This window comes from Lepisosteus platostomus, chromosome 2 (assembly GCF_059453375.1).
Source record: "Lepisosteus platostomus isolate fLepPlt1 chromosome 2, fLepPlt1.hap1, whole genome shotgun sequence".
Taxonomy (NCBI): Eukaryota; Metazoa; Chordata; class Actinopteri; order Semionotiformes; family Lepisosteidae; genus Lepisosteus; species Lepisosteus platostomus.
Window position 1 is genome coordinate 60,295,068 of NC_142612.1, and position 23,796 is coordinate 60,318,863.

Sequence of the window (23,796 nt, forward strand, 5' to 3'; positions counted from 1 at the left end):
CTACATTTTTAAATCTAAACAATACAACTAAGAAATGGTCTTCAGAAGAAGGGTTTTTAAAGCCTACACAGATGACAGGTTTTTAAGGAAAAGATCAAAATACAGATAAGTCTCATGCATTTCCAGTGACATCTGCAGTAGTTTAATTGATATGATTATCGGTGCAATTCAGTAGAATGAACTTTGACCTCCTTCTGACCAACTCTTGACCTTTATTAAGTACTATCTCTAGTTCCAGCTGATACTTTATCTAGGCTTATATGAGCATCCAACCTTCCGTTTTTAATTCCCCAGGTTACAGTCACATTTTACTTTAGAAAGAAAAGCTAGAAAGAGAAAAAGAGAAAGAGCCTTTTATGTAAAACAAAAAAATAATCATTTGCACTTCTGGAAGCATACAAATCAGTCAATTGTCATTAGTCTTTCTTTGATACAATATCCCCTCTCTTTGAAGTGAATCACTAAAGAAAACTATTGATCTGGTGGGTACCACATGTAACAAATGTTCTTTTTAAGACAGATGGGGTGGTTTTTTAAAGCATTTGATTGACAGTAAACCAGGCTACGCTAGCCAAGGTTCATGTTGTGAAAGGGAGGTTTTATGATGGCAGAAGGCCTTTCTCATTTTATTTTCCTTTTAAAAGGTTTGTACATTTTGAAACCCATTTCAATGTAAAGAGCTCTTGTTTAAACAACTTGTTTAAAGAACATTAAAAGAAATAAATATACACAAACACAAGTACATTCCACATACACATCTAATGTATCCCTTCTTCATATTTAGCAAATAATATATTCCCACACATTGCGCAACACCAAAGTATTACAAGGAAAATTATTGTATTTCCAATACTTCATTCCATTCCCAATTGTTAACAATTTCCCATCTCTGGAATTTAAACATTATGCTGAATGACAATAGGATATAGGCAATGCTGCAAGAGCTGCAGTCAACATAATATAAGATTGTTTAATATAACCACCATCATCTGATACAGAGGAATTGAAGTTGTAAATGTATGTCTACTCCCAGAAGATTTTTGTGATGAGTAACTGCACAAGAAACATTCGGTGCAGTTCAGTTGCTATATGCATTACTAAACAAATATGACACAAAACTAAAATCCTAGCTGTGTGCATTACCATGCAAAATGGAAACAAATAATTCAGCTAATTTAACAAAAAAATAAATTTGGCTAATGTCTAAGGAAGCTAAATTTACCAGTAGGCTGCATCTGAGAAATAAAAACACAAAGCTCTATCTCACAAGATCATTGTACTATAGTTTTCCTCTGTTCTACAGGATTTGTTGACTGCAAACCTCTTGAGTTTAGCCAGCATAAAAATGAGCATTGCCCCGAGGCAAAATAACTTAGCCTGTCTGTGCTTTGATGAACTGCTGAGATATATATATATCTTAAAATGTGTTTCTAAGAACAAATAATGTATTTGGTATAGCCTAATTTAAAAAGTCATTTGCAGTTCATGAAATTGTTTATCACAATAAATAGAATGGGCGCAGGGTTTCTAAATACATTTAATCATAAATACTGTGAATTAGTTCAGGTGGGTAGCTGCATCAGCATGCTCCTGGATACTCGTGTGGCACCCGAAGAAGGCACCACAGTAGAATATTGTGTTTGCTTTCTTCTCTTTTCAGCATGGATTTAAACCTACAGTATTATTTGTTCCAATACTGTGAATTGTTTTGTGCCACCTGACTCTTAACATATAACTAACTTATAGATTCTTTCTAACTTTCTAACTTATAGATTCTGAATATAATAATAAATTCAATTAGTCGTTTGTTTCTCATAGATCACTACTTTTCTCAGCACAGCCTTTTTAGAGTGATCCATGTTTCCATTCTGCTCAAGATATCAAATAAAATGCTCCAGTCATTTTACAAAATGTACAGATAACTTATATTCTTTGTGGAATTTGGTGAATTGACTGTATGAAGTATTTTAGTTTAACCAAGGTAAAAATTGTTACCAGCGAACCATTCTTCCAGTCTTCCAGATGTCTATGATATTATGATGTAAGCCTTTCCAAATGTAACGGGCTGAGTGACCCTGACCATATTAAAGAAGCGATTGCAGCCTCTTGAATCTTAGATTTTGTCGAAGTCTCAAACGCAGCAGAGTCCGCTACTGTCTGGGCAGTGGAGCTACAGTATGGGGCTCTGAGCCTGTGATCCATTCTCAATAGGCACAGAGCAAAGCTGCATCAGTCACACAAAGAGCCCTGACTTCACACTCCTGTTCACACCCAGAATTTGAATACAAATTGTAGGTTAGTGTGGACTGCTGAAGCAGCGTGACTCTTTGTGGTCATTCACAGTCTACAGCATTTTTTTGTGCTTTGGTGATTCTACAAACTTTTTCCCTACTAGGTAACACAAATGCAATGGGTTTATGGCGACAACACCATGATGGACATGATTGAGAAGAAGCGTTGTCTCTGCAAGGAGATTAAAGCCAGACAGAAAACAGATAAGGGGCTGTGCAAGCAGGACAGCATGCCCATTCTGCCAAGCTGGAGGAAGAACAACGGGACAAAGAAAGACAGCCCTCCTCCTTACTCCACACAAACCACTGTGTTCTGGGACACGGCCATTTGACAAGGCCCCAGAGAGGAACAGTCCCCTCCTTTTGACATGGCTTAGCCTGCGCAGTGATGTGAACAGGGTGACAGAGTCATAACCAAGATTAACCAACTACTCCTGGATTGTCTGCTGAGGCCACATGGAAGACAGCTGGACTTGTCCAAATGTAGCAAATGCATATCTGAGGGTTCAGATTATCATCTTTTCTTATTACTGTTTATATTGCTTATTTTTCTATCTAAATAATATCTTAATATTAAATCAGCTTAGTCTTAATTAGATATTTTCTAAACAAAGATTAAAACCAACAAAAAACAATGTAGATGTAGAGTGGCCCAATGGTTTTGTTTATCAGCCTTGTTTTAGCTGTATTTATGTTGTAAGATGCCCATATGTATCAATACGGTCATGAACATTTTATTAATACTCTGAGCCACTTAAGTGAGCACTTCATTTTGTCTTTTGTACAAGAATCTCAAAATTAATTTTCCTACAATGATGTTTAAAAATAATAATAATATTTTAAATGGAATATATTTTGGCATCTTGGATGAAGATGTTATTTTAACATTTTAAATCTGTGAGACAGCTTGTATTTTACGGAGACAAATCAACTGATGGAGTTACAAGGTGATGTTTTAGTATGCAAGTGAAAACTCTTCGCTGTCTGGTTCCATTGTTCCAAGTTCTTTTGTGGCTTGCAAGGAAGTGTGTGGAATATGGGATAAAAGTTCACTTGATTCACTACCTGTTATAGATAGCAGGTAGTTTTATTATCCTTGTTGTCCTATACAAATGAAAAGCATAAATATTATTGCTTTCCAATGGCCTTGCTTCTATTACAACGTTTAAGAGATGTGCACATGTTAAATGCTGAAGAGTTAAAGCACTGTATTGCTGGGTAAAATTACATTTACAGGGTTAAGGTTAAACAAAAACAAGTTTCAGGTGGCTTATGAACATCATTCAAACATCATAGAAATGGAACACTTTACACATACTGTATATATATATGCAGAAGCAATGCAGTGTAACACTGTATTGGTTCCATTGTTAACACTGCTTTCATGTAAAAGCCAACTGAATCTCGTTTCACCAGTTTCCTTCTTTGAATTATATACAATTTTCCATGATTCTCAAAACTGTGGCTACCACAAGGAACAGCCAAGGTAGAGTTCATGCTCTTTGCTTTGTGTACTGTATAAACCCAATGATGAGGAACTCTTGTCACATGGTAGAAACAAAACATGGTTTTGCTTGGGCTAGGTTAAATTTAAGTTACAGCGTTACTAAGAACGTGGATAAGGCAAAGGGAAAATATTTAACAATTCCATCGGTCAAACTCTGTATTCAAAAATCAGTGGAAAACTGTATACACTAAAGTGTATGTTGTAGTGAACTGGTTTGATGGCAGTATAAACACAGTTGAATCTTCCCTGTTTTTGAATGTTCCATAAATGAGAGAGGACAAAAGCAAATGACTGCAGAAAGTGGAGAAATGTTATGATCCTAGCCTTTAAGTTATTAGAGATAAACCTAAGCAAAACAAGACATTATCTAGAGCGTAAGTGCATTCATCAGAAATTTGCGAACTAACTTAAATTTTAGGTGTATTTTGCATGACAAAACAAATATTATTACACTTCATGCTCCGTCAATTTGTTTAAATCGTTACTCCAAACAAAACATTAATGTTCTCCATATTAATATCTTTCATTATTTGTTATACTTTGGCTTTTCTAATTTCTTTCTTAATGATAACCAAGTAAACTGTTTGGGTTTCTTTAAGCTGTAACATTTAATCACTGAAAATGTCTAATGTCTAAAAAAGTTGTCTAGAAAAGAGATTTTAAGGCAGACATTTGGTGTTATGACATATTTTATCCTTAATAAGGACATTAGCTGTTTACTGCTGAAGCCTAGATATACATTGGATAGGTAAACCTCAAAGGAGATTCCATCTGTTGTTTCTCAAATTCATGTGAAAAATAGTTATCACATTACCCCCTCTGCAAAGATACACAGCTCTTATACTTTCAGTACTTTCAGTTCAAAGAACTGAAATCCTAATCCATGTCTAGGCTACAGACTTTAATTGAAAGTCCGATCTTTCAGCTTTCAGCTACAAAAATAAATGTGAAATACATGTAAAAAACAGCTATTCATAAGAATTTGTGCAAAAGAAGTACAAATAGAGTTTGTTGTCTAAAGAATCAAATAAGTCCTTTTGACTTTGTTATGCACATTAAGAGTAAGCAGGTTGTAGCAAGCAAATTAATATATACAAGCTATGGTTTGTTTCTTACTTGTGATTTTTTACTAATGTTTCTGTGAGGAATAAAGTAAAACAACTATGGTTGTGCAATTATCAGGATTTGGGATTTGGAAAGCATTTTGTCCCATTTAACCTCTTCCTTTTCATCCTGAAATACATAAACCATTCCATGTATCATTAGATCTTGCATTGCATGTATGACTCCCAGCTGTCAGAGGTCAAAGGGGAGTGTGAGAAAGGAAAGCTGATTATGTAATTGGTGCATTTGAAAATCTGGGGATTACAAATGCACATGTATCACATTCAATGGTGTCACATTGGTCCACCAGTGGGCACAGTTTCACTGAGCAAGAAGCCAAATTAATGAGGACAGGAACGCACTTGTGCATCTTACCCATAACGATTCAAAACTCTTGGTTAGAAATTGAAAAGCCTTAAAAGCCCCAGCTGGAGACAGGTTCAGTCTCTTATAATTTTTTCAGGAAGCTTCAGCTCTCTCTTCTTCAAGAGAATGGGTTACCTTTTTTTATCCTTCTGAACTTTCAATGTAGGAACTTACTGGAGGTGCCTTCAGTATCGGTACCCTTACAGTTGCTGGTGCACGCTAAATATATGCAATTAAGTCCCCGTCTCGACAGTGAAAGCATTAATAAATAGAGGTTGTGCCCTCCTTAATGGGGTGACATTTTATTTATTGAAAAGAATAACTACACTAAAAGAGAATCATAGTTTTAAGCAATACCCTAATTACACAAAGGACATTTTAATGAACTAAACACAAATGGCAATTAGATATGCAAACTGACAAGAAATAAAAGGACAAATATTCTCAGAAGCACTTCACTGAGAGGAGAGAACATGCAGTAGGTGTAACTAACAAGCTGGTAGGAAAACAGCTTGAAAACCATGCGTATCTCCTCTGCCTGTGCATTCTATTACATTCTAAATAGTAGGACAATGCTCACACAGATTTGATAAAGAATAGGTTACACTGAATACCGTTACTAGAAATATCTAGTTGCCTTGTGGAGACCATGGTTCACTGTGACTAAAACTTGTGGGTCACTTTGGGGTTAAAAGACAAAATAACATTGAGGCTGGCTGCCTAGAAATCATTCTATGGTTATATTTATTATTAGGGATACAAGTGAAAAATAACAGCTGTGCTGTTGAAATTGCAGTTGTCTATAGTTTGTTGTTAAATCATGTTGAGCTTGTAAAAAGAAAAATGAAAAAAAAAATGCTTGTAAAATCAGAAATAACAGCCAAGTCACGCTGTTATTGGGGTACCAAAAATCTGTTTAATGAAGCTCAAATTCAATAGTAAATATACAATAAAACTGTGCAATCAACACAGGAAAACTGTTAAAATGCAGATTAAGTTATCAATTATTACTACCTAATGTGTGTCTTGAGCTATGATACAGTATCTGCAGATTAATTTATAAAATGATTGTTTAGCATTCATTTTTCTGCTTCTTGGAGTGCAGATTATAAATATTATAGTGTACAATATATTTTGTGTAAGGTGCACTGTGATCTATAAGGAAAGCACAGTAATGTCACGGTTTTTGTCTTTATTGCACTAAAAGTGTTATTTTTTATTTTTTAAATATGTTGAAAAGTATGCTTACTGTACCACTGTTTTCTTTTAAGAATTTACAGATTATAAGAGAAAATAAATATGTTTTTTTGCATTTCATTGACAAGAAATGCAGAATTATCCAAAAGGCCCATGCGTCTGATTTCACAGCAGTGAAAGGAGCAGGTACTGTAATTGTTTTCTATTATCACAATATCATCACTTAATAGGGTTTCACAACTGGATTCTCCTAGTGTCCATTGTAACCATTCCCCATATAAACTCCTGTCTGTATCACAAACAATCAGCTTTAGTGGGTTTTCTTCCTTGATCTCTTCACTGTGCATATTACTGTAGCAGATAGCGATTTTTACATTACTAATATTAATTTCTTAATGTAAATTTACATTATTTTACCCACTTTTTGCTTTGTTTCTTTGTTTCCATAATTGCTTTCAACACTGTATATCACAACAAGGCCAAGAAGTATAAAAAAAATCTAAGAAAACTGTTCAATGTCAGCAAAGGTCCTTGGTTGTTAATGGCAGCAGCTTTGAGAATTACACTTTCTGTATCATTTCACATTTCACTTTCAAATTACAATGCCAAAATCTCAAATGTGATAAATATGGAAAATAGTTACAAAATGTTATAATAAGATTAAATCATAAGGAAAGTGAGGGCAAAGCTGAAAAAACCCTCTTCTCTTCTTCTATTCCTCTTTTCTTCTGTCTTCTCTCACATCTCTTAATGAGGATTGCTGCAAGGCCGAAGGATGGAGAAAGGGGTGGGAGACCGAAGGGAAAAGGCAATTCAATTTCACATGGTACATCTTACGAGTACGGAAGACGGTGGACAAAAACCTGCTGTGAAACATGTCTTTCCTGTGGAGGAATTTAACTTTTTAAAAAGTTTCACCATGAGGCTAATCTCTAACCAAATGGACTGATCTGATCTAACCATGTGACTTGATACCTTCTGTATAGTGAAAATTAGCTGAAACCAGCTGTTTTATATTTCTCTTACATCCTTGTGTGAATGCCTGTGCTGATTCTCTTGCTACAGTTTCCCAAAGTTGTCCTTTAACAGCTTAAACCAACATGGACATCTCTGAGAGACAACTATGTTACAGTTTGCCCCACCCAGCTGAATACCCAGGATGCAGCTACAGCCACAGCAAGGCAATAAGGCAAGGTGACCTAGACAGCAGCACTACTATACTGAGACCCTGCTTGGTGTTTGACTGTAGACTGGAGCAGCTGCTCATCCAGAAACCATATAGTTGCTCAAACATACATTTCTTTATTTAACTTCATCCAGGTCAGAGGGGAATGATCTGTAATTAAATGAACTCACAACTAAGTAAGTAATATTTTAGGGCCTTCAGAGTCCTTTGGAATGATAAGCTCTCTCTCTCTTTCAACCATGGGGTAGATATCCTCTTGTTATTCGTTAATTACAGTAAGTTTAGGCTCACAAATGGCACTGCTTTTTCTTCTGCTTAACACAGACACCTGTCTTGGATAAATTCACGTACAACAGGAACCATTTGGAAAAATCTGACACTTTTGATTTGGAGTCTTGACACAGCATGTCAAACCAACAAAATCCACCTCACCCTCTAGGTTTCACTGTACTACATTATGTGTAGTATTTGAATGAGCCTGATTTTTAATATCAAAGTACCATATATCCCAGATATTTGATATTTGATATATGCTATGCAATTGAGCCTGTTGCCCACAACTCTGTCCAATAAAGCCAGGCAGTGTTGCATCTGTGTTTCCCAGTCTTCACTAAAGATTTGACATCATACAGGTAAGCGGAGGCACAAGCGTCTCAGAATTTTATCTGTAAGTCTCTGGAACTAAGCAGGTGCTCCATGCAAACTGAAAGGGAAGCCTGTGTAATGATAGAGCCCTGTGGGAATTATAAACATTGTTTTCTCCTTTGATTAATTTGTTAATGGAATTCACCAATACTCCTCAGTCCTGAGAGGTTAGATATAACATATTTGGGGCTGAGTGTCACGCCGTCTACAGCTAGAGGATAATCCTACTCTGTCCTGTTCTTAGTTTCCCTGTGCTTTGCTTGTCCTTCTGGTGTGTCTTTGTGTGGGGCTATATATTTCTGGGTCACCCTTTCCTTCTCGTTCAGCATTGAGGGATCGGATGTCTTGTCCCGCCTAGCACCAGGTTGTCTCCTCCGCGGCCTCCTGAGGGCATTGGTTTGTACCCACGGGCTCACATCATCTGACCTCCTGAGCCCGTGCTAACCCTCGTTTTGCTGCTACGCATAGGGTCTTTTTTGCTCTTCTGGCCATTCCACGGCACGCCCTTCCCGACATCTGTGACAGAATGCTAAGCCATACTTTGAACCCGCGAGCGGCGCTTTTTGTTTTCCCGCATCAATTTGGGCCTTTTTTTTTCAGTTCTCCTATTCTAATCACGGGATGCTACCTCCGACATCTGTGCCTGTGAGCGGGTCATTCAGCGGTATGCCTTCCTGACATCCGCATACAAATACCTGGCTTTCCATGGGAAGTCACTCCTGGCATCCGTGACGGAATGTTAAACTTATTTTTTGCCCTGTGTGCGGTGTTTTTCTAATTTTTTGTTGTTACTTTTTTTTACTCTTGGTGTTTGGTTTTCCCACTACCTGGTTTCCGTGTTCCCTGGTCTCCCTGAACCCTGTTTCCCTGGACTCTTGGTGCCTATCTGTTTTATTTTTTGTTCTGTATGCTTTTTTTACGTATTTTGTCTGTTTTTTTTGTCTCGCCTTGCCCGTCCCCCCATTCCTCTACTCAATAAAGGTTTTTACCCTGGAGAAGGGGGTAGCTCTCAGTGTGGACTCCAGGAGGTTTCCTTTCAGTTAAATGAGGTTTTTCCTCCCCCTAGTTCTGTGCAGCTCATTTGTTTTTTGGGCGTCAGCAGCCGCCCGTGAAGGGGGGTAGGGGGGGTGTTCTGTCAAGCTCTCTACAGCTAGAGGGCGCTCCTACTCTGTCCTTTCCTAGTTTCTCTGTGCCTTGCTTGACCTTCCGATGTGTCTTTGTATGGGGCTATATATTTCCGGGTCACCCTTTCCTCCTCGCTCAGCATTGAGGGTTCGGATGTCTTGAAACTCACCTAGCACCAGGTCATCTCCTCCGCAGCCTGAGGGCATTGGTTTCTACCCGACAACGTCTGACCTCCTGAGCCCGGGCAAACCCCCATTTTGCCGCTACGCATAGGCTCTTTTTTGCTCTCCTGGCCATTCCACGGCATGCCCTTCCCAACATCATTGATACAGAGGGTATTAAGTTGGCCCAGAATTCAGTTTTCATTTTAATTTTTTTTTGGTTTGTGTACTTTTTTTTGTTTTGTTTTTTGTGTTTTGCACTTCTGACTGTGTTTGTCACGGACGACCAAAGGGAACAGCCGTGGGGAGCAGGAGAGCGGAAAAAGACCCATATGCGTAGCGGCGGGACGGGAAAAAGGCCCGGGCTCATTAGTGCAAAGAGTTCAGGAATGCCGTATAGAAACCTATGCCCTCAGGGAGCAGACGTGGGGCGCCCTGGTGCTAGGCGGGTCTCAGGACATCCGAACGTCAATGCTGAGCGAGGACAGAGTGCAAGACCCGGAAATATATAGCTCAAGGGAAAGAGAGGGACAGGAAGGACAGCAGACTGGAAACTAGGGACAGGACAGAGAAGGAGCGCCCTCTGGCTGCAGAGGGCGTGACAGTGTTGGGTATGCATCAAACTTGAAAATGTTGTTTAGTTTTCTAAAATAATTGCAAAGCCCTCACGTCCCATTCAGCTTTTGTATCAACACAAATTAGACTAGATCAGGGACTTTTATAATTTACAGTGTGTGTAACCTTCTTGTCCACAGCTCTCTTAACCACCTACAGCTACAATCCAGGACACATCTTTTCCTGTAGAGGAGATTGCATTACCCGCACATACAGTACAGTATATATTTAGCATCTTGCACACATGGACCCTTAGTCCATTTTAAAATCACCCAGAGAACATTATCCAGATTATGCTTCCAGTAATCTCATTCACTGCTTTTTCTCTGTCACTTACATTGGTGAAACAGGAAGACCGTTTCAGGGAAAAGATCCGTGTGGTAAGGATCAAAAGCCTCTCCAAGCCAGTAGTTCCCTATTTTACCTCTGCTGGTCATGATTTCACTTACCTTTCTGTCTACTGCCTTTCACAGGGATTTCAAAACTTCTACTCCAAAAAAATATCAGAATCTAAGAATATCCTAAAACTTGGATCACACCTACCCCTTCTCTAAATGACAGTCTTATTTATATTTATATTCCCTCTCTTCAGCTAATGATTTTAACTATTCGTATCTCTTCCTATGACCCCCCACTACCAGCGGACACTCTTTCTCTCCCGTATGCCCAGTCTCACCTAAATTGAAATTGAAATTCAAACAGCTTCATTGGCATGATTGGTAAATAACAGTGTTGACAAAACAGACATAGTCAATACAACCCCTACAGACATTATAATATAAACACATCACAGGACATTTATTATACAAGTAATAGGTTTATTCCATGCTGAAAAACCTGAAGAAGGCTCCACAGCCGAAACGTTGTGTTCTCTTTCTTCTTTTTTTCAGCATGGAATAAACCTATTACTTGTTCCTTTGCAGCCTACGCATGCTGACGCAGCTACCCACCATTTATTATACATACAACATAGAATACATAGAGCATTATTGAGAGACAGGTTCACTGTTCCTCAGGCTGTGACAGGAGATCACCCACTGTGCTGCCAGATTAGTTAAATTCCCTCCCCCCTCTCCCAGTAGGATTGGGACCTACTCTATCCTTTTTCCTCCTGAGCTTTATATTCCCACCTCCTTAGTCTCTCTCACCCTCAGCAGGAAAAGCTCAAAAGCAGAAATATTATTTTTCTTCATTCTACTTTTCAGTGTGGAATTTAACTTTGCTTCTTCTTCTTCTATAACTCCCAGCTGGTGGTGTTGTCTTGTCTCCTGGCAGGAGACCATTTTCTGAAGGTATTCTGAGTAATTTTCCACCCTCAGGAGAGTCGAGGCATTCAGAGAGGAACTTCTTCTACTGAACTACCCAATGACCTACCTTATGTCTTTCAACCCCCCTTTTGCCTGTGTTTTGGTCTATTTAACCCATCAGCTAGGAGATACAATAAGTTAAGCAGAATAAAGGTGTACTGTTTTAATCTCTTTCTATATAATTTCTTCTCCATGGTGTCAGAAAATCTCCCCCTATGACCAGGAAGTGAGGCAGCATGGGCACCACTGCTGCTTGTACATCCAGTCCATGACGGTGAATGTGTACAGGTAAATATACTGTAGGTATGTTTTTCTATAATACAGTGTAGATGTATAGGCTATACCTAATTTTGGGATAGGTTTTATCAGTGCTTTGTTTACCAATGTGGATATGAGCAAAGTCACTGCACTGCTAAAATCTACAAGGGCTTGGACTATTTTGCCATTTGCTATGGCTTTCACCTTAAATAACCTTGTACTCTGCCCTGGGTACTCTGTGTTTAGGAGGTCTGTCAGAAACACTCGGGACTGACTGACACTGCAGTGCATAGGTTCTGTTGTGGCAACACACTGTGGACACCTTTTGGAAACATGCCCGTACTCTCCATACATATAACGCAGGTATTCCTAGTTGTTTCCTTGTGCCCTAATAAACCCTGCAGAGCAAGTGACCTGGGTAACCTTATTCCTGTTACAGAATGTAAAACTGTCTCCCTTTTTAAAACTCTTTTCCCTGTTTCCCACTCAAAGAGAGACTCTACCTTAATTATTTGTATATGGCTAAACTGAAGTCTTGGACTAGCTCTTTTGTGGCTATGTTGACTCTCTACAAGGGTCCTAAAATCTTTAAGTGTGTGGGGGGGTCACCTTGTTGAACAGCTGGAAGGTACACACCTGAGGTACCTGTCTAATACTAACAACTGAACCACCTTTGGTAATGAAATTAAGCAATTTCCTGTCACAATGGATCAATTTGTGACCCCCCAACAAAACATTTCAGATGTCCTCTTTGCTTGTCTAACTGCCAGACTATATACCTTCTCCTATTGTCACACCCTCTGCAGCCAGAGGGCGCTCCTACTCTGTCCTGTCTCTTGTTTCCGGTGCTTTGCTGTCCTTCCGGTGTCTCTCTCTCTCTGGGGAGCTTTTTGCTGTTCCTCCATTCTTTTCACTGGATATCTCTCCAGACATCCGTGCCTATGAGCGGACTACGGTCTGGCTTTCCTCGGGTTGTCCACTCCGATATCAGTGTTAGAATGTGAACGTGCCGATTGCCCAGTCTACGGTATTTTTCCCCGGATTTTTTATTTTTTGATTCTTGTTTTTGCCTGGTGTTTTGATTTTTCACTTCCTGCTTCCTCCTATTTGGTCCCCCCTTCTCCCTGTGTCTGGGAACTTTTAGTTCCTACCTGTTTTTTTGTTTGTCACCCTGGTCTCCCAGGTTTATATTTGTTGTGGTTTCTGCTTGTGTACTTGTCTTTTTTGTCTCCGGAGCTCTACTCGACCCCCCCTTCCTCTACCCAATAAAGGTTTATACCCTGGAGAAGGAGGCAGCTCTCAGCTGTGGACTCCCGGAGGCAACCTTTCAGTTAGATTAGGTTTTTCCTCCCCCCAGTGCTGTGCAGCTCATTTATTTGTTTGGGCGTCAGGAACCGCCCGTTAAGGGGGGGGTACTGTCATGCCCTCTGCAGCCAGAGGGTGCTCCTACTCTGTCCTGTCTCTTGTTTCCGGTGCTTTGCTGTCCTTCCGGTGTCTCTCTCTCTCTGGGGCTATACATGTCCAGGTCTTTCATTTGCCTTCGCTCAGCATTGACGTTCGGATGTCCTGAAACCCGCCTAGCACTAGGTTGCCCCATGTCCACTACCTGAGGGCATAGGTTTCTATATGGCATTTCCTGAACAGCTGAGCTCAGGCTAACCCCTGTCTCGCCGCTACGCATAGGGTCTTTTTCGCTCTCCTGCCATTCCACGGTTCGTCCCTTCCGAGATCCGTGACACCTATGTTCTTTACCTATTTATAGAAAAAAAAACAAATAGAAAACATCTGCCTTAGATTTATCTTGTACAAGCCTGTGTGAATGCCTGCATTCTCTCTCTAAAGTGTCCTAAGGGGTATTGACAGGTTTAACTCAGATTTCACATTCAGTAGTGAAACAAGGATATGGGGTCACCACTGAAAACCAATAAGGAATTCGTTTAGGATGGAGAATAAGAAACCATTTTTTCTCAAAGAAATGTGGAACAGGGTATTCAGCTAGTTGGTTGAGACACAAACTGAGGTCCCTTTTTAGAAACAACTGGATGAAGTCTTAATCTCCTTTAGCTCCTAAACTACTAAAAGAACAAACCTGGGAAATGGCCTTCTCTTATCTGCATACTTTATTAAATTCTTATGAATCTTCTTTCTTCACCCATCCTCTGAATAAAATAATTTGTGCAGGTGGAAAGATGCTCTTTTATTTCTGTTGTAATAACAGAATCATTATGAAAGTTTTCTTTGCTACAGCCAACTATTTCTTTATCTTGGAAATCATTGGCAGCACAATGATCTTGGATTAAAAATATGTCCTTGTTTTCATTACGCATTTCTTTGTAAAAAAATCTTTTAATGACACTTTTCTTTCAAACTTTAATGATGTACATAGTCTGAATATTTATCCATGATAGTAGATTTTGGTAGTGAAACTGTGGATAAAATATGAACAAAATAATATTTCTAATGTATCACTTTATACAAGCTCTAATCTAAAAACACAATTCACCTTATTTTGTGTGACTTGTGACTTCACTGAAAAATCGTTTAATTAATATAAACCTGCTGAAGGGCACCTCTTCCTGACAAAACATTTACTTAGGTGATGGGGGAAGGGTGGAAGGTTAATACACAAAATAAATATTGCTGATTTTTTCTATTTGAGGAAACACGGAGTAGACACTGCTTGTGTTGTTTGTAACTGTGAAATGTTCCTAAGCACTGTTACCCTTTGCAACAGTTTTAGAAATAATCACGTACACAGTTGCAATTAATCCACAATCAGTGTGACTAAATGAAATAATTTTTTCCTATTAATTCAGGACATTGCTCATGCCCTAATAAACAAACAGATAATAATGACACATAGAAATTCCAGTGGAAACTCAAGGAAACTCACATTTGCATGGTCATGTAAACTCAAGGACAGTTTTAGGTGTATAAGTCATGAACATCTAATCATGTTTCTGTACTCTGGGTGTGGTGACAGTCATCTGTCAGGGTTAAAAATGGATCTGTACAGCTGAATTTAGAGCTTGAGGAGAGCCTGTGCTTAATACTTCATTGTCTTGCATAGAGACATCCATCATCTGTTGGGTATGTTGGGTTTGGGCAGAGTGGAATTTGGAAGTGATTCTAAAGTGAAACAGACTATTCAATGGCATTGGTAGATTGGTGGGTCCAAACAATCTTGTTCCAATGCAGCAGTGTGTGTTGAGATGAAGGTATTATGCAGTATTATGCACTGCTGTTGGTGAAGGATGCGCATCTCCTCCAAACGGTGCTGAACCTCCAGAGCAGGGCTGTGGTGCCCGTGACGTGTTGGACATGTGTGGGTCTGTCCATTCCTCTTTGTCCACCCCTGCGTGTGATCACGAGTTCATAGCTGCATGTCAAGATGCAGGAAACACACAATTGAACCTTCCAAATACTTTGCTTATATAACACAAGTAAAAGATTTGACAATTCTATATTTAAAGAAATGTCCATTTTATGATCTTAATTCATCTTTTACTTTTGTTTTGCCATTCAAGAACTGAAAAGAAACTATTTTAGCCATCACTGAATATTCTTTGCTAGGTCACCCCTGTGCCCAATCCTTTACTACCCATTCAATTTACCGTACTCCATTTCTCTAATTTTTAGAAAGTGCTTTCTTTCTCCTTATATTTTTCTCTCAGTATTTTAAACCATTTTTGCTACAGTTTTCTAGCCTTTGATTAAATTAATGTTGTGATAATATTATACAGTAGTTTTCCAGCAGAGTATTTTTAAATGGTTGCCATTCATTTTCTACTTCATACCTATATTATCCCATTTTGTTTTTTTTTGCATTTGCAGACGTTTGTTTTGGACATTTGCTTTCACAGTTTTGCTTTGGTTATCTTCAAGTTTTAAAAAGTATGCCTTGTTGTTGAATATAATACAAAGACATTCCTTGGATAATAACCAGATTCTTATTCACTGCTCACAACTGAGTAATTGCTCAACTCCTGACTCCTGATGATGGTCAGATTTTCTCTGCTGATTTTCTGATTATCATATGGTAAAAAAGGAAGCCACCTTCAACTGGAATATCAGCAGATTCTTACATAAAACCCAATTCTACAATGTGTAAACAGAATAAACAAAATTATATAAAAGTACAATTGTAATATTGTTATTGTTATTTATTATATGAAAAATAAATTTCATTACACAGAAAAAAAACATATTTTGCTAATGCTGGAGGACATATCAATGTAAACAAATTTGACATCATATAATGAAAATGAACAGTTTTGGCCTAGAATTAAGATTGTTTTCAAATTAACTTCTTTTAAACATTTCTGTTCTATAGAAAAAATATGAATTATATATGGGAGACTTTGTACTGAGTTATTAAAAAGAACCTTTTAAAATTATAACTGGAATATAAATATTGCAATTACAGTGATGTAACATTCTATAGTCACAAAACAATTATGTCATAATTGCAAATTCCTTCATTAGAATACTCTTTTTTCACAATAATAACAGTCCTAGAATATCCAATTAAAGTACAGAATTTGTTAGCATATTCCCTGGCTAGGAAGATGCATTGATTTTTCACAAATGGTTTGCAATACTCACATTTCAAAATAGATAAGATCAGAACGTTCTCTTTTACTCCCCTATGTACTCTCTGGGTTATTACACATAACATTGGCTTGATGATATCAAATGCTGCTGCTACACCTGAGCAATTTTGCAAAAATACAAAAAAATCAACAGTGCGAAGAAACAGCTATAAAGACAGTCTCAAAAGTTTAAAACCAGTCCTAACAGAAAGAGAAGTCTTTCAAAATCCTTCTGACAAGTAACAGCCTCATTTTTTTGTGGTCCGGCATTAAATAACTACAAAATGAAACAGATTCCTTTAATCCTCCATTTAAGGATTGTGGGCACCTTCCCCAGGAGCAGAAAGAGCAACAGGAGTGAGACCATTTTCTCTATTTACAGATTGTTTGAAAGAAGGAATCATGTGGATAAAAAGAAATTGATAAGCTAATAAAAGCTATTAAACAATACACATATTAACAACAACTGCGAACCAGAGGAACTCCAGAAAGAATGCGTCAAGCAACCTCAATATATGTGGTTGGAGTTGACACATATGTTCCTTATGGTAAGGAAGGTATGCAGACATTTTCTGGAATCACTTTATCCTTAGAGGGGGTCACAATAAAACAGAGCTTTATCTGGGTGGCACATTGTCGCAGGGTGGACTACAGATTGGACACACACACACTTACACTGATAAAGGGGTAGTTTAGACAGTGGCATTGATATTAGTTCATGCCCCCATCACGTCTAGATTAGTTTGTTGTAGTGTTCAGTTTATTTAACCTTCCAATAGTCAATAGTCCATAGAATAGAATATTCCAGTGTGTTAAGAATACTGCTACTTGTACTTTAGCAAGAACTAACTCTAACTGATCAAATATATACATTTTCTGTTTCTATGTTTCCCTCTGAACAATTATTCATATACCTCAATCTGTCAGTTCAACATCTGCATTATATACTGTATATCTACTCATTGAAGATTTTTACTACCCTGCTGTTTTACTGCCCAGTACTGATGAGCAAAACGCAAGATATTCTCCCTTATTTGGCATGAACACATTTTATTCTCAAGGAATAATAAAAAGGGAAACAAATAAAGCAGTATCCGATCTAATACTGCTACCACAAACTTTAATTACAGTGTTGATTCATGCATTCTTCTTAGCAAAGTCAGGTATCATAAACCATATGAATCAAAACTCCTCACATAATGTGATTAACCTCCAAAGACATAACATAAGCACATAATGGCATTGGTTTTTTTTGTATTGAAAAGAGACAAAGAAAGACATTTGACAGACAAAAATACAATTAGCCTTACAAGTAATCATTTACTATACACAACTATGTATTTGAAGCATAAACATGACAAGGTGCAACTGTAAAAGGTTTGGCTCTAACATAACCTTTTTGTACAGTAGATATAATTCATAGCTAAGGTGATACTTTTTTGCATAGGGGTGGCACAGTGGCACAGTGGTTTGCATTGCTGCCTCATGGCACTGGAACTCTGGGTTCAATTCCTGACCTGGGCTGGAGTTTGTACTGTGTGTTGTCCTTGTGTTTGCATGGGCTTCCTCCAGGTGTTCTGGTTTCCTCCCACTCCCTCTCCAAAGCTTACTGGAAGGTTAATTGTCTTCTGGGAACATTGTCCCTGGTGTGAGTGTGAAGGCTGTGTGTGCCCTGTGATGGACTGGTATCCTGTCCAGGGTGTATTCTTCCTTTGTGCTTGTTGCGTGCCAGAGCAGGCTCCATCTCCCCCGTGACCCTGAATTAGATAAAGTGGTTAGAAAACAGATTAATGGATGGTTAATGATTGCCTCTTAATCCATCATGTAAGTGTACGAACTAGGGAAAATGTTTCTCATTGACTTAATCTTTTCAAACAACCAGGTTATAATTAAATGAATAGATGGGATGGAACCACTGGGAAACTGAGACCATATTATGGTATCTTTTCATGTGTACTTCTTTCAAATCTCTAAACCTTCTTGACTCTAAAATTAGGGTTTATAATTTTAGAAAAGCAAATGATGAAGGAATGAGGCAGATCTTACAGACAATGAACTGGGAAGAGACAGATACAGTCAATGGAGTAATGTGTTTAAACTTCAAAAGATTATATTCAATTATAATTTAAAGAGTAAATTAAATCAGTTGTCCACGATGACTTAATGGAGAAATTAAGAAAAAAAATCAAAAGGAAGAGAGCTCTTTAAAACTGCATAAAATGTCCTTAGACTCAAAGAGAGAAAAAGAGTATCAAGTATAAGGGTATAAATTGCATCTTAAAAAAGACATTAGAATTGTCCACAGGGAGAAAGTGTAACACAACAGCAGCAAAAAATAATGTAAAACATTCCTGTGCACTACAACAACAATGTAACAGTGGAAGTAAATAGTTAATGAGATAATGTGGGATTATTAAAAAAGGCAATGAAAATAAAATGCAAATAAAAATCCAAAATGAATATTTCACACAAGATTTGCCAATAGAATAAATCACTAATATGTCCCATGTTATAGAACACACTCCAGTGTTATTTGGTGTATTTAATACACCATGGGAGGCGCTGTGGTGCAGTGATTAGCATTACTGCCACACGACATTGAGGTTTATGGGTTCAATAGGGTGCTATCTGCATGGAATTTATATGTTCTTCCTGCATTCCCTGGGTGGGTTTCCTCTGGGTGCTCTGGTTTCCCCCCACAGTCCAAAGACGTACTGGTAGATTAATTGGCTTCTGGGAAAATTGACCGTGGTGTGAGTGTGTACATGGCTGTGTCTGTGTGTGTTCCGTGATAGACCCCACAGGATGATTAGGCTCAAGGCCCACAGAGAGCGCTGAGTTAACCAAGGGCTAACAGGTGGAGATGAGGTCGAGGAGGGATTCATGAGGCGAGTGTGAAAAGAGGTTTATTTTCATAATCTTTTTAAAAGATTAGAAGGAGCTGGGTTGTATTTACTTGTCGTTACAGCTCACAAACTTCAGTTAATTACTTCCACTTAAAAGGGACGGTCTTGTTGAGCTAAGAGAGTGCTGGAATTCTTAAGGAGACTTGTAAACTCTAGAGCAGGAGTCTCCGATCCTGGTCCTAGAGAGTTCCAATCCAGAGGTAATCTCTTTCTCAAGACTGGCAAAACATGTGAATTAGTGATGAAGCAAGCCTGAAGCCTGAAGCCTGATTCTTGAAGCCTGAAGAATATTTATATTTTACACATAAAGGTTTTCTTTTATGAATTTCTTTTACTAAATGGGGATAATAATATTAAAACTACTACAAATACTAATAAACTAATTTATCTGATATACCTCCTTTAAATGTGGCTTCTCAAATTGCTTTACAGAATGACAACAAAACCATACATACAATGTATACAGTATGTATACAATACATACAGTATATACAGAATATATATACAATGTATAAAGAATGACAATATATACACAATGAAGATACTCATTGAGAGGAGATATCAGATGGGGGTACAGAATATGGTAGGAGCAAAGGGGTACATAACAAACCGGTTAAGTAAAGGCCCTTCTAAACAAGAAGGTTTTGAGTCTGGCTTTGAAAAAGTTAAGGAAAGGTGAATCTCTGATATCCAGACAGATAGAGTTCCAGAGATTTGGGGCATAACAGGAGAAGGCCCTGTCACCCACAGAGTGTAGATGGACTTGGGAGACCGATAGGAGACCAGAATTAGAAGAGCAAAGGTTGTGAGGTGGGGAGTAGGACTATAGTAGTTCAGACAGTTACTGAGGTGCCAAGCCATCTAGAGCCTTTTAGGCTAGCATCAGGATTTTGAAGTCAACACGAAACCTGACAGGAAGCCAGTGCAAGGACTCACGTATAGGGGTAATGTGATCATTTGCGTTAGACCTGGCCAGGATTCTGCCAGTCAAATTTTGGACATACTGGAGTTGTGACCTACTGGGTTGTTCCATATTGGTGATTTAATGGCCTTAAAAATGACCTAAAAAACTGTTGGTGTAGGGATGTCCAAGTGCATGTTATACTGAAAGTAACTGGAGGATGACAAATAGTGGCAAGGTCATTACAAAAAGACTCAGACACAATCATAGAATGGGTAGACATATAGACAATGAGATTTAACATTCAAAAACGTAAAGTGATCCACAGTTAAAGGGAACATATAGTAGACATATAACATGTGATTGAGCTGCATTGATGTTTGATTTTGAGCTGCAGGAAACAAAAGGAAACCAAATGCTTTGTTATGTAGTAAAGGGTGTTAAAATATATTTCTAGGGAAGTTATAATTAAGATTTACAGTGCAATAGGACGACATCACTTAAAATATGGTGCTCAGTTTTGTTCACATATAGTTGAATAGATATAATGAAGAGCTCAAAGAATATTCCTGGCCTTAAGAATTGTTATAGAGAAAGCAGGGGGAGGGCTATCTGTCTTTTGTCTAGAGCAAATAAGGTTGAGAGAGGATTTGATATAAATATTTAAAACCCTTGGGGTATAGATAAGTACAACTTGTTCAGATTCACAGAAGCAAGGACACAGGGTCACAATTGCAAGCTAAAAGGCAATTAATTTAGACCAGAAACTGAGAAACCTTTACACAAGGAATGTGACAATACCAGCAAGTCCCTTATTTATACGGTATTTTAAGTGTTATGTCTTGGTCTTTAAGACTCTCTCTGAGATCCTAGATCTACCACGTTGGTCATCTCTTAGGGAAGTCTGCATGATCAATGTCTTGCTCCGGTTGCTTTTCACTTAGTTCCACTGACAACTCACAATGAACTCCAGCTTTTGTATATGTTCAGTTACAGTTTCGTATAGCTACACTTTAATAAGAGCCAGGTACTAAAGCACTTACTCTTCATCACATCATCACAGCTTGTTCATTGAATCGAGTTCTCCAAGGCCTGCTGAGAAATAGTTGACAGTTAATAGTTAATCAGTCTTTACACCAGTGGTTCGCAGTTCTGGTCCTGGTGACCCACACACTCGTTGGCTTTTTTTCCAGCCAAGCCCTCAGTTACACAATCAAACCCTTCATTGCCTTCATCATAAGATTAATCTCAAATGGTTGTTCCCACCTCTTAAACATGTTGATACTTTAACCATTGTATTTTGTAAGTGCAATAAAACCCCAAACTTGTGACTAGAAACAAAAATGCAAATATTAAATTGAAGCAACTCCTTAGTTCGAGTAAGGCTTCCAATGATCTAATTACTGTAAGTGGGATGGAATAAAAAAACATCAGGTTTGTGCATCATCAGGACCAGGATTGGGCAACACTGATTTACTGGAGCATTGAAATTGACTTAATCCTTAACAACCAGTTCCCCATCATCATATTAATACTACAATAGCTTCTTACCCTTCATCAAGCACCAGATCTCTGCTAGCACTCATGAACTTTTCTGGTTGATCCTGTCTGGCCAGAGATTATTTTTAATGGAGCCCTGGTTGAGCAGCAGCCAGTTTGTTATTTTCTCTCATCACATAATTCCGGACTATTGACCTATCTACAGATGTTAAAACATGGGAAGTGTTCAATATTCATCCTGTCTCTTCCACACTCCTCTCACACATAGTTGTAAAGTACTTCCTGGTCTCTGTCTCATCTTACAGCCTGGAATCTAAACACAGAGCAACGACTTTTTTACTTCCAGCCAGTCTTAAAACCCTCTTAATTACCAAAGAGGAATGGTTCATTCCATGCAGATTCTATCTTGAGAGCTAATTTCACTCACATTTAAAGCTGCTGTGTCGCATTTTGCAGGTTCTATCAATTAACAGTCACCGATTCGGACGAAGACCGTAGGCAAAGACTAGTGGGTATCTGGACCAGACTCCCTACATGTAACGAACAGTTCTTTCCGGACCCTATGCGGACGACACAATCTGAAGGAGTGGGGAAACACTGGGGAAACGTCATGCAGGAATACGGGGCTGAAGACAGGGGGGCGTGTCCAAGGTGCGCTGGTGAACGGGGGAGGTGTGGCCAAGGCGAACAATCCAAAAGAGTAGTCCTTAGGGAATATCCAAAACACAAGGGTAAGTCCAAAACCAGGAGATCCATCAGAACAAGGAATTAAAAACACGAAGGCCGGGTCGGAACCGGCAGACAGGGAACAGGAATGGGAACCGAGATTAAAACCTTAACGGGACCAGGCGCTTCCAGGTCCCGGACTCGCACGGTACGGAAACCAGATGCAGAGCCCGGATGAGCGTCAGCGCCTGGCTTTTAAGGTGGGCTGGGAATAGGGAGCAGGTGCACAGAATAAAGTCTCAAGTGAAAGGGCTGGAGCACCCTTAAGGAGGGGGGACTATAATCGTGACACTACACAGGTTCTTGAGACTCTGAACTTCAAACAGCTGGATGTAAAATAACCAAATGGCATCCTCGCATGTGCTGGCCTTCTTATCTTCTTATACTGTTACATTCCAGACATAAATGGTCTGAGCTTGAGCTGGATGACTATGACTGGGGTGAGCTACAGTAGGACAGTAGGACTTTATTACACAGGTTCCTTATTTTGCGTCATGTACGCAGGAAGACACCTATCGTTTGTCATTGAAGCTAGATGTCTCCTTCTTGTATTTATAGTGGGCTAGCTCAGAACATGACTCAGAACTGTGATTATCATATGAAAATCATGTAACCTCAACATGATTTGGTGGTTTCAGCAAGACCTTGCTATATTCTGATTCTTGTTTTCTTCTAATACCTTTCCATAAGATGTGCAGACTTACACTAGGATGTGAGAATGACATGCTGATATGCATAAAAGTAGAAAACTTTGATCCTGCTTCAAATTCTGTTTTAGCTGAAAGGTACAAGTTGTCTTGGTGAAATAACCCAGCCATTGTTAGTAAGAAACAGAAAGAAACAACAAGCACCTGTTCATACTTTTATTTGACAGCAAAACAACCTCAGAAAACCTCACTTACTTCAGGTGTTATGAGGATAATACATTTGCTAGTATTGTATTTTTATTTTCATATATTAAGAGGTATTTTAATTTCTTTTCTATTAGAGGTTTTTTATAATGTAATGTATAATGTTTCTTTATTAGCCCTATACAATTTCTTGCATTAGGAATTTGTCTTTTTGCATACCCCAGACAGGGAGAAGCTTGGGGTCAGAGCGCAGGGTCTGCCATTGTACGGCACCCCTGGAGCAGTTGGGGTTAAGGGCCTTGCTCAGGGGCCCAATGGAGTAGGATTCCTCTGCCGGCTGCGGGATTTGAACCAGCAACCTTCCAGTCACAGGTGCAGATCCTTAGCCACAGAGCCACCGCTCCGCCCCATTTTGTCTGACTGTTTAAAGAAAAAAAATGGATCTGAAAGGAAACAAATGTCATTAGTCATGATAAGACATGTCTACCTTACATTTATGACTAGGACTATAAATAAGTGCAATTGGCATTTAACATTTTTATTTAAATTTTGTTTTAA

At 38.6% G+C, this 23,796-nt stretch overlaps 1 protein-coding gene across 2 annotated transcripts in view; it reads left to right on the top strand.

Annotated features, from left to right (window-relative positions):
* nyap2a (neuronal tyrosine-phosphorylated phosphoinositide-3-kinase adaptor 2a) overlaps positions 1-5,671 on the top strand; it is a 53,578-nt gene extending 47,907 nt beyond the window's left edge. For both annotated transcript variants that reach the window (XM_088610851.1, XM_088610858.1), the window contains exon 7: positions 2,396-5,671. In XM_088610851.1, coding sequence (XP_088466977.1) covers positions 2,396-2,623 — 228 coding nt within the window. In that variant the 3' untranslated portion in view covers positions 2,624-5,671. The remainder of the gene's footprint in view (positions 1-2,395) is intronic.
* The last annotated feature ends 18,125 nt before the right edge of the window (positions 5,672-23,796 follow it).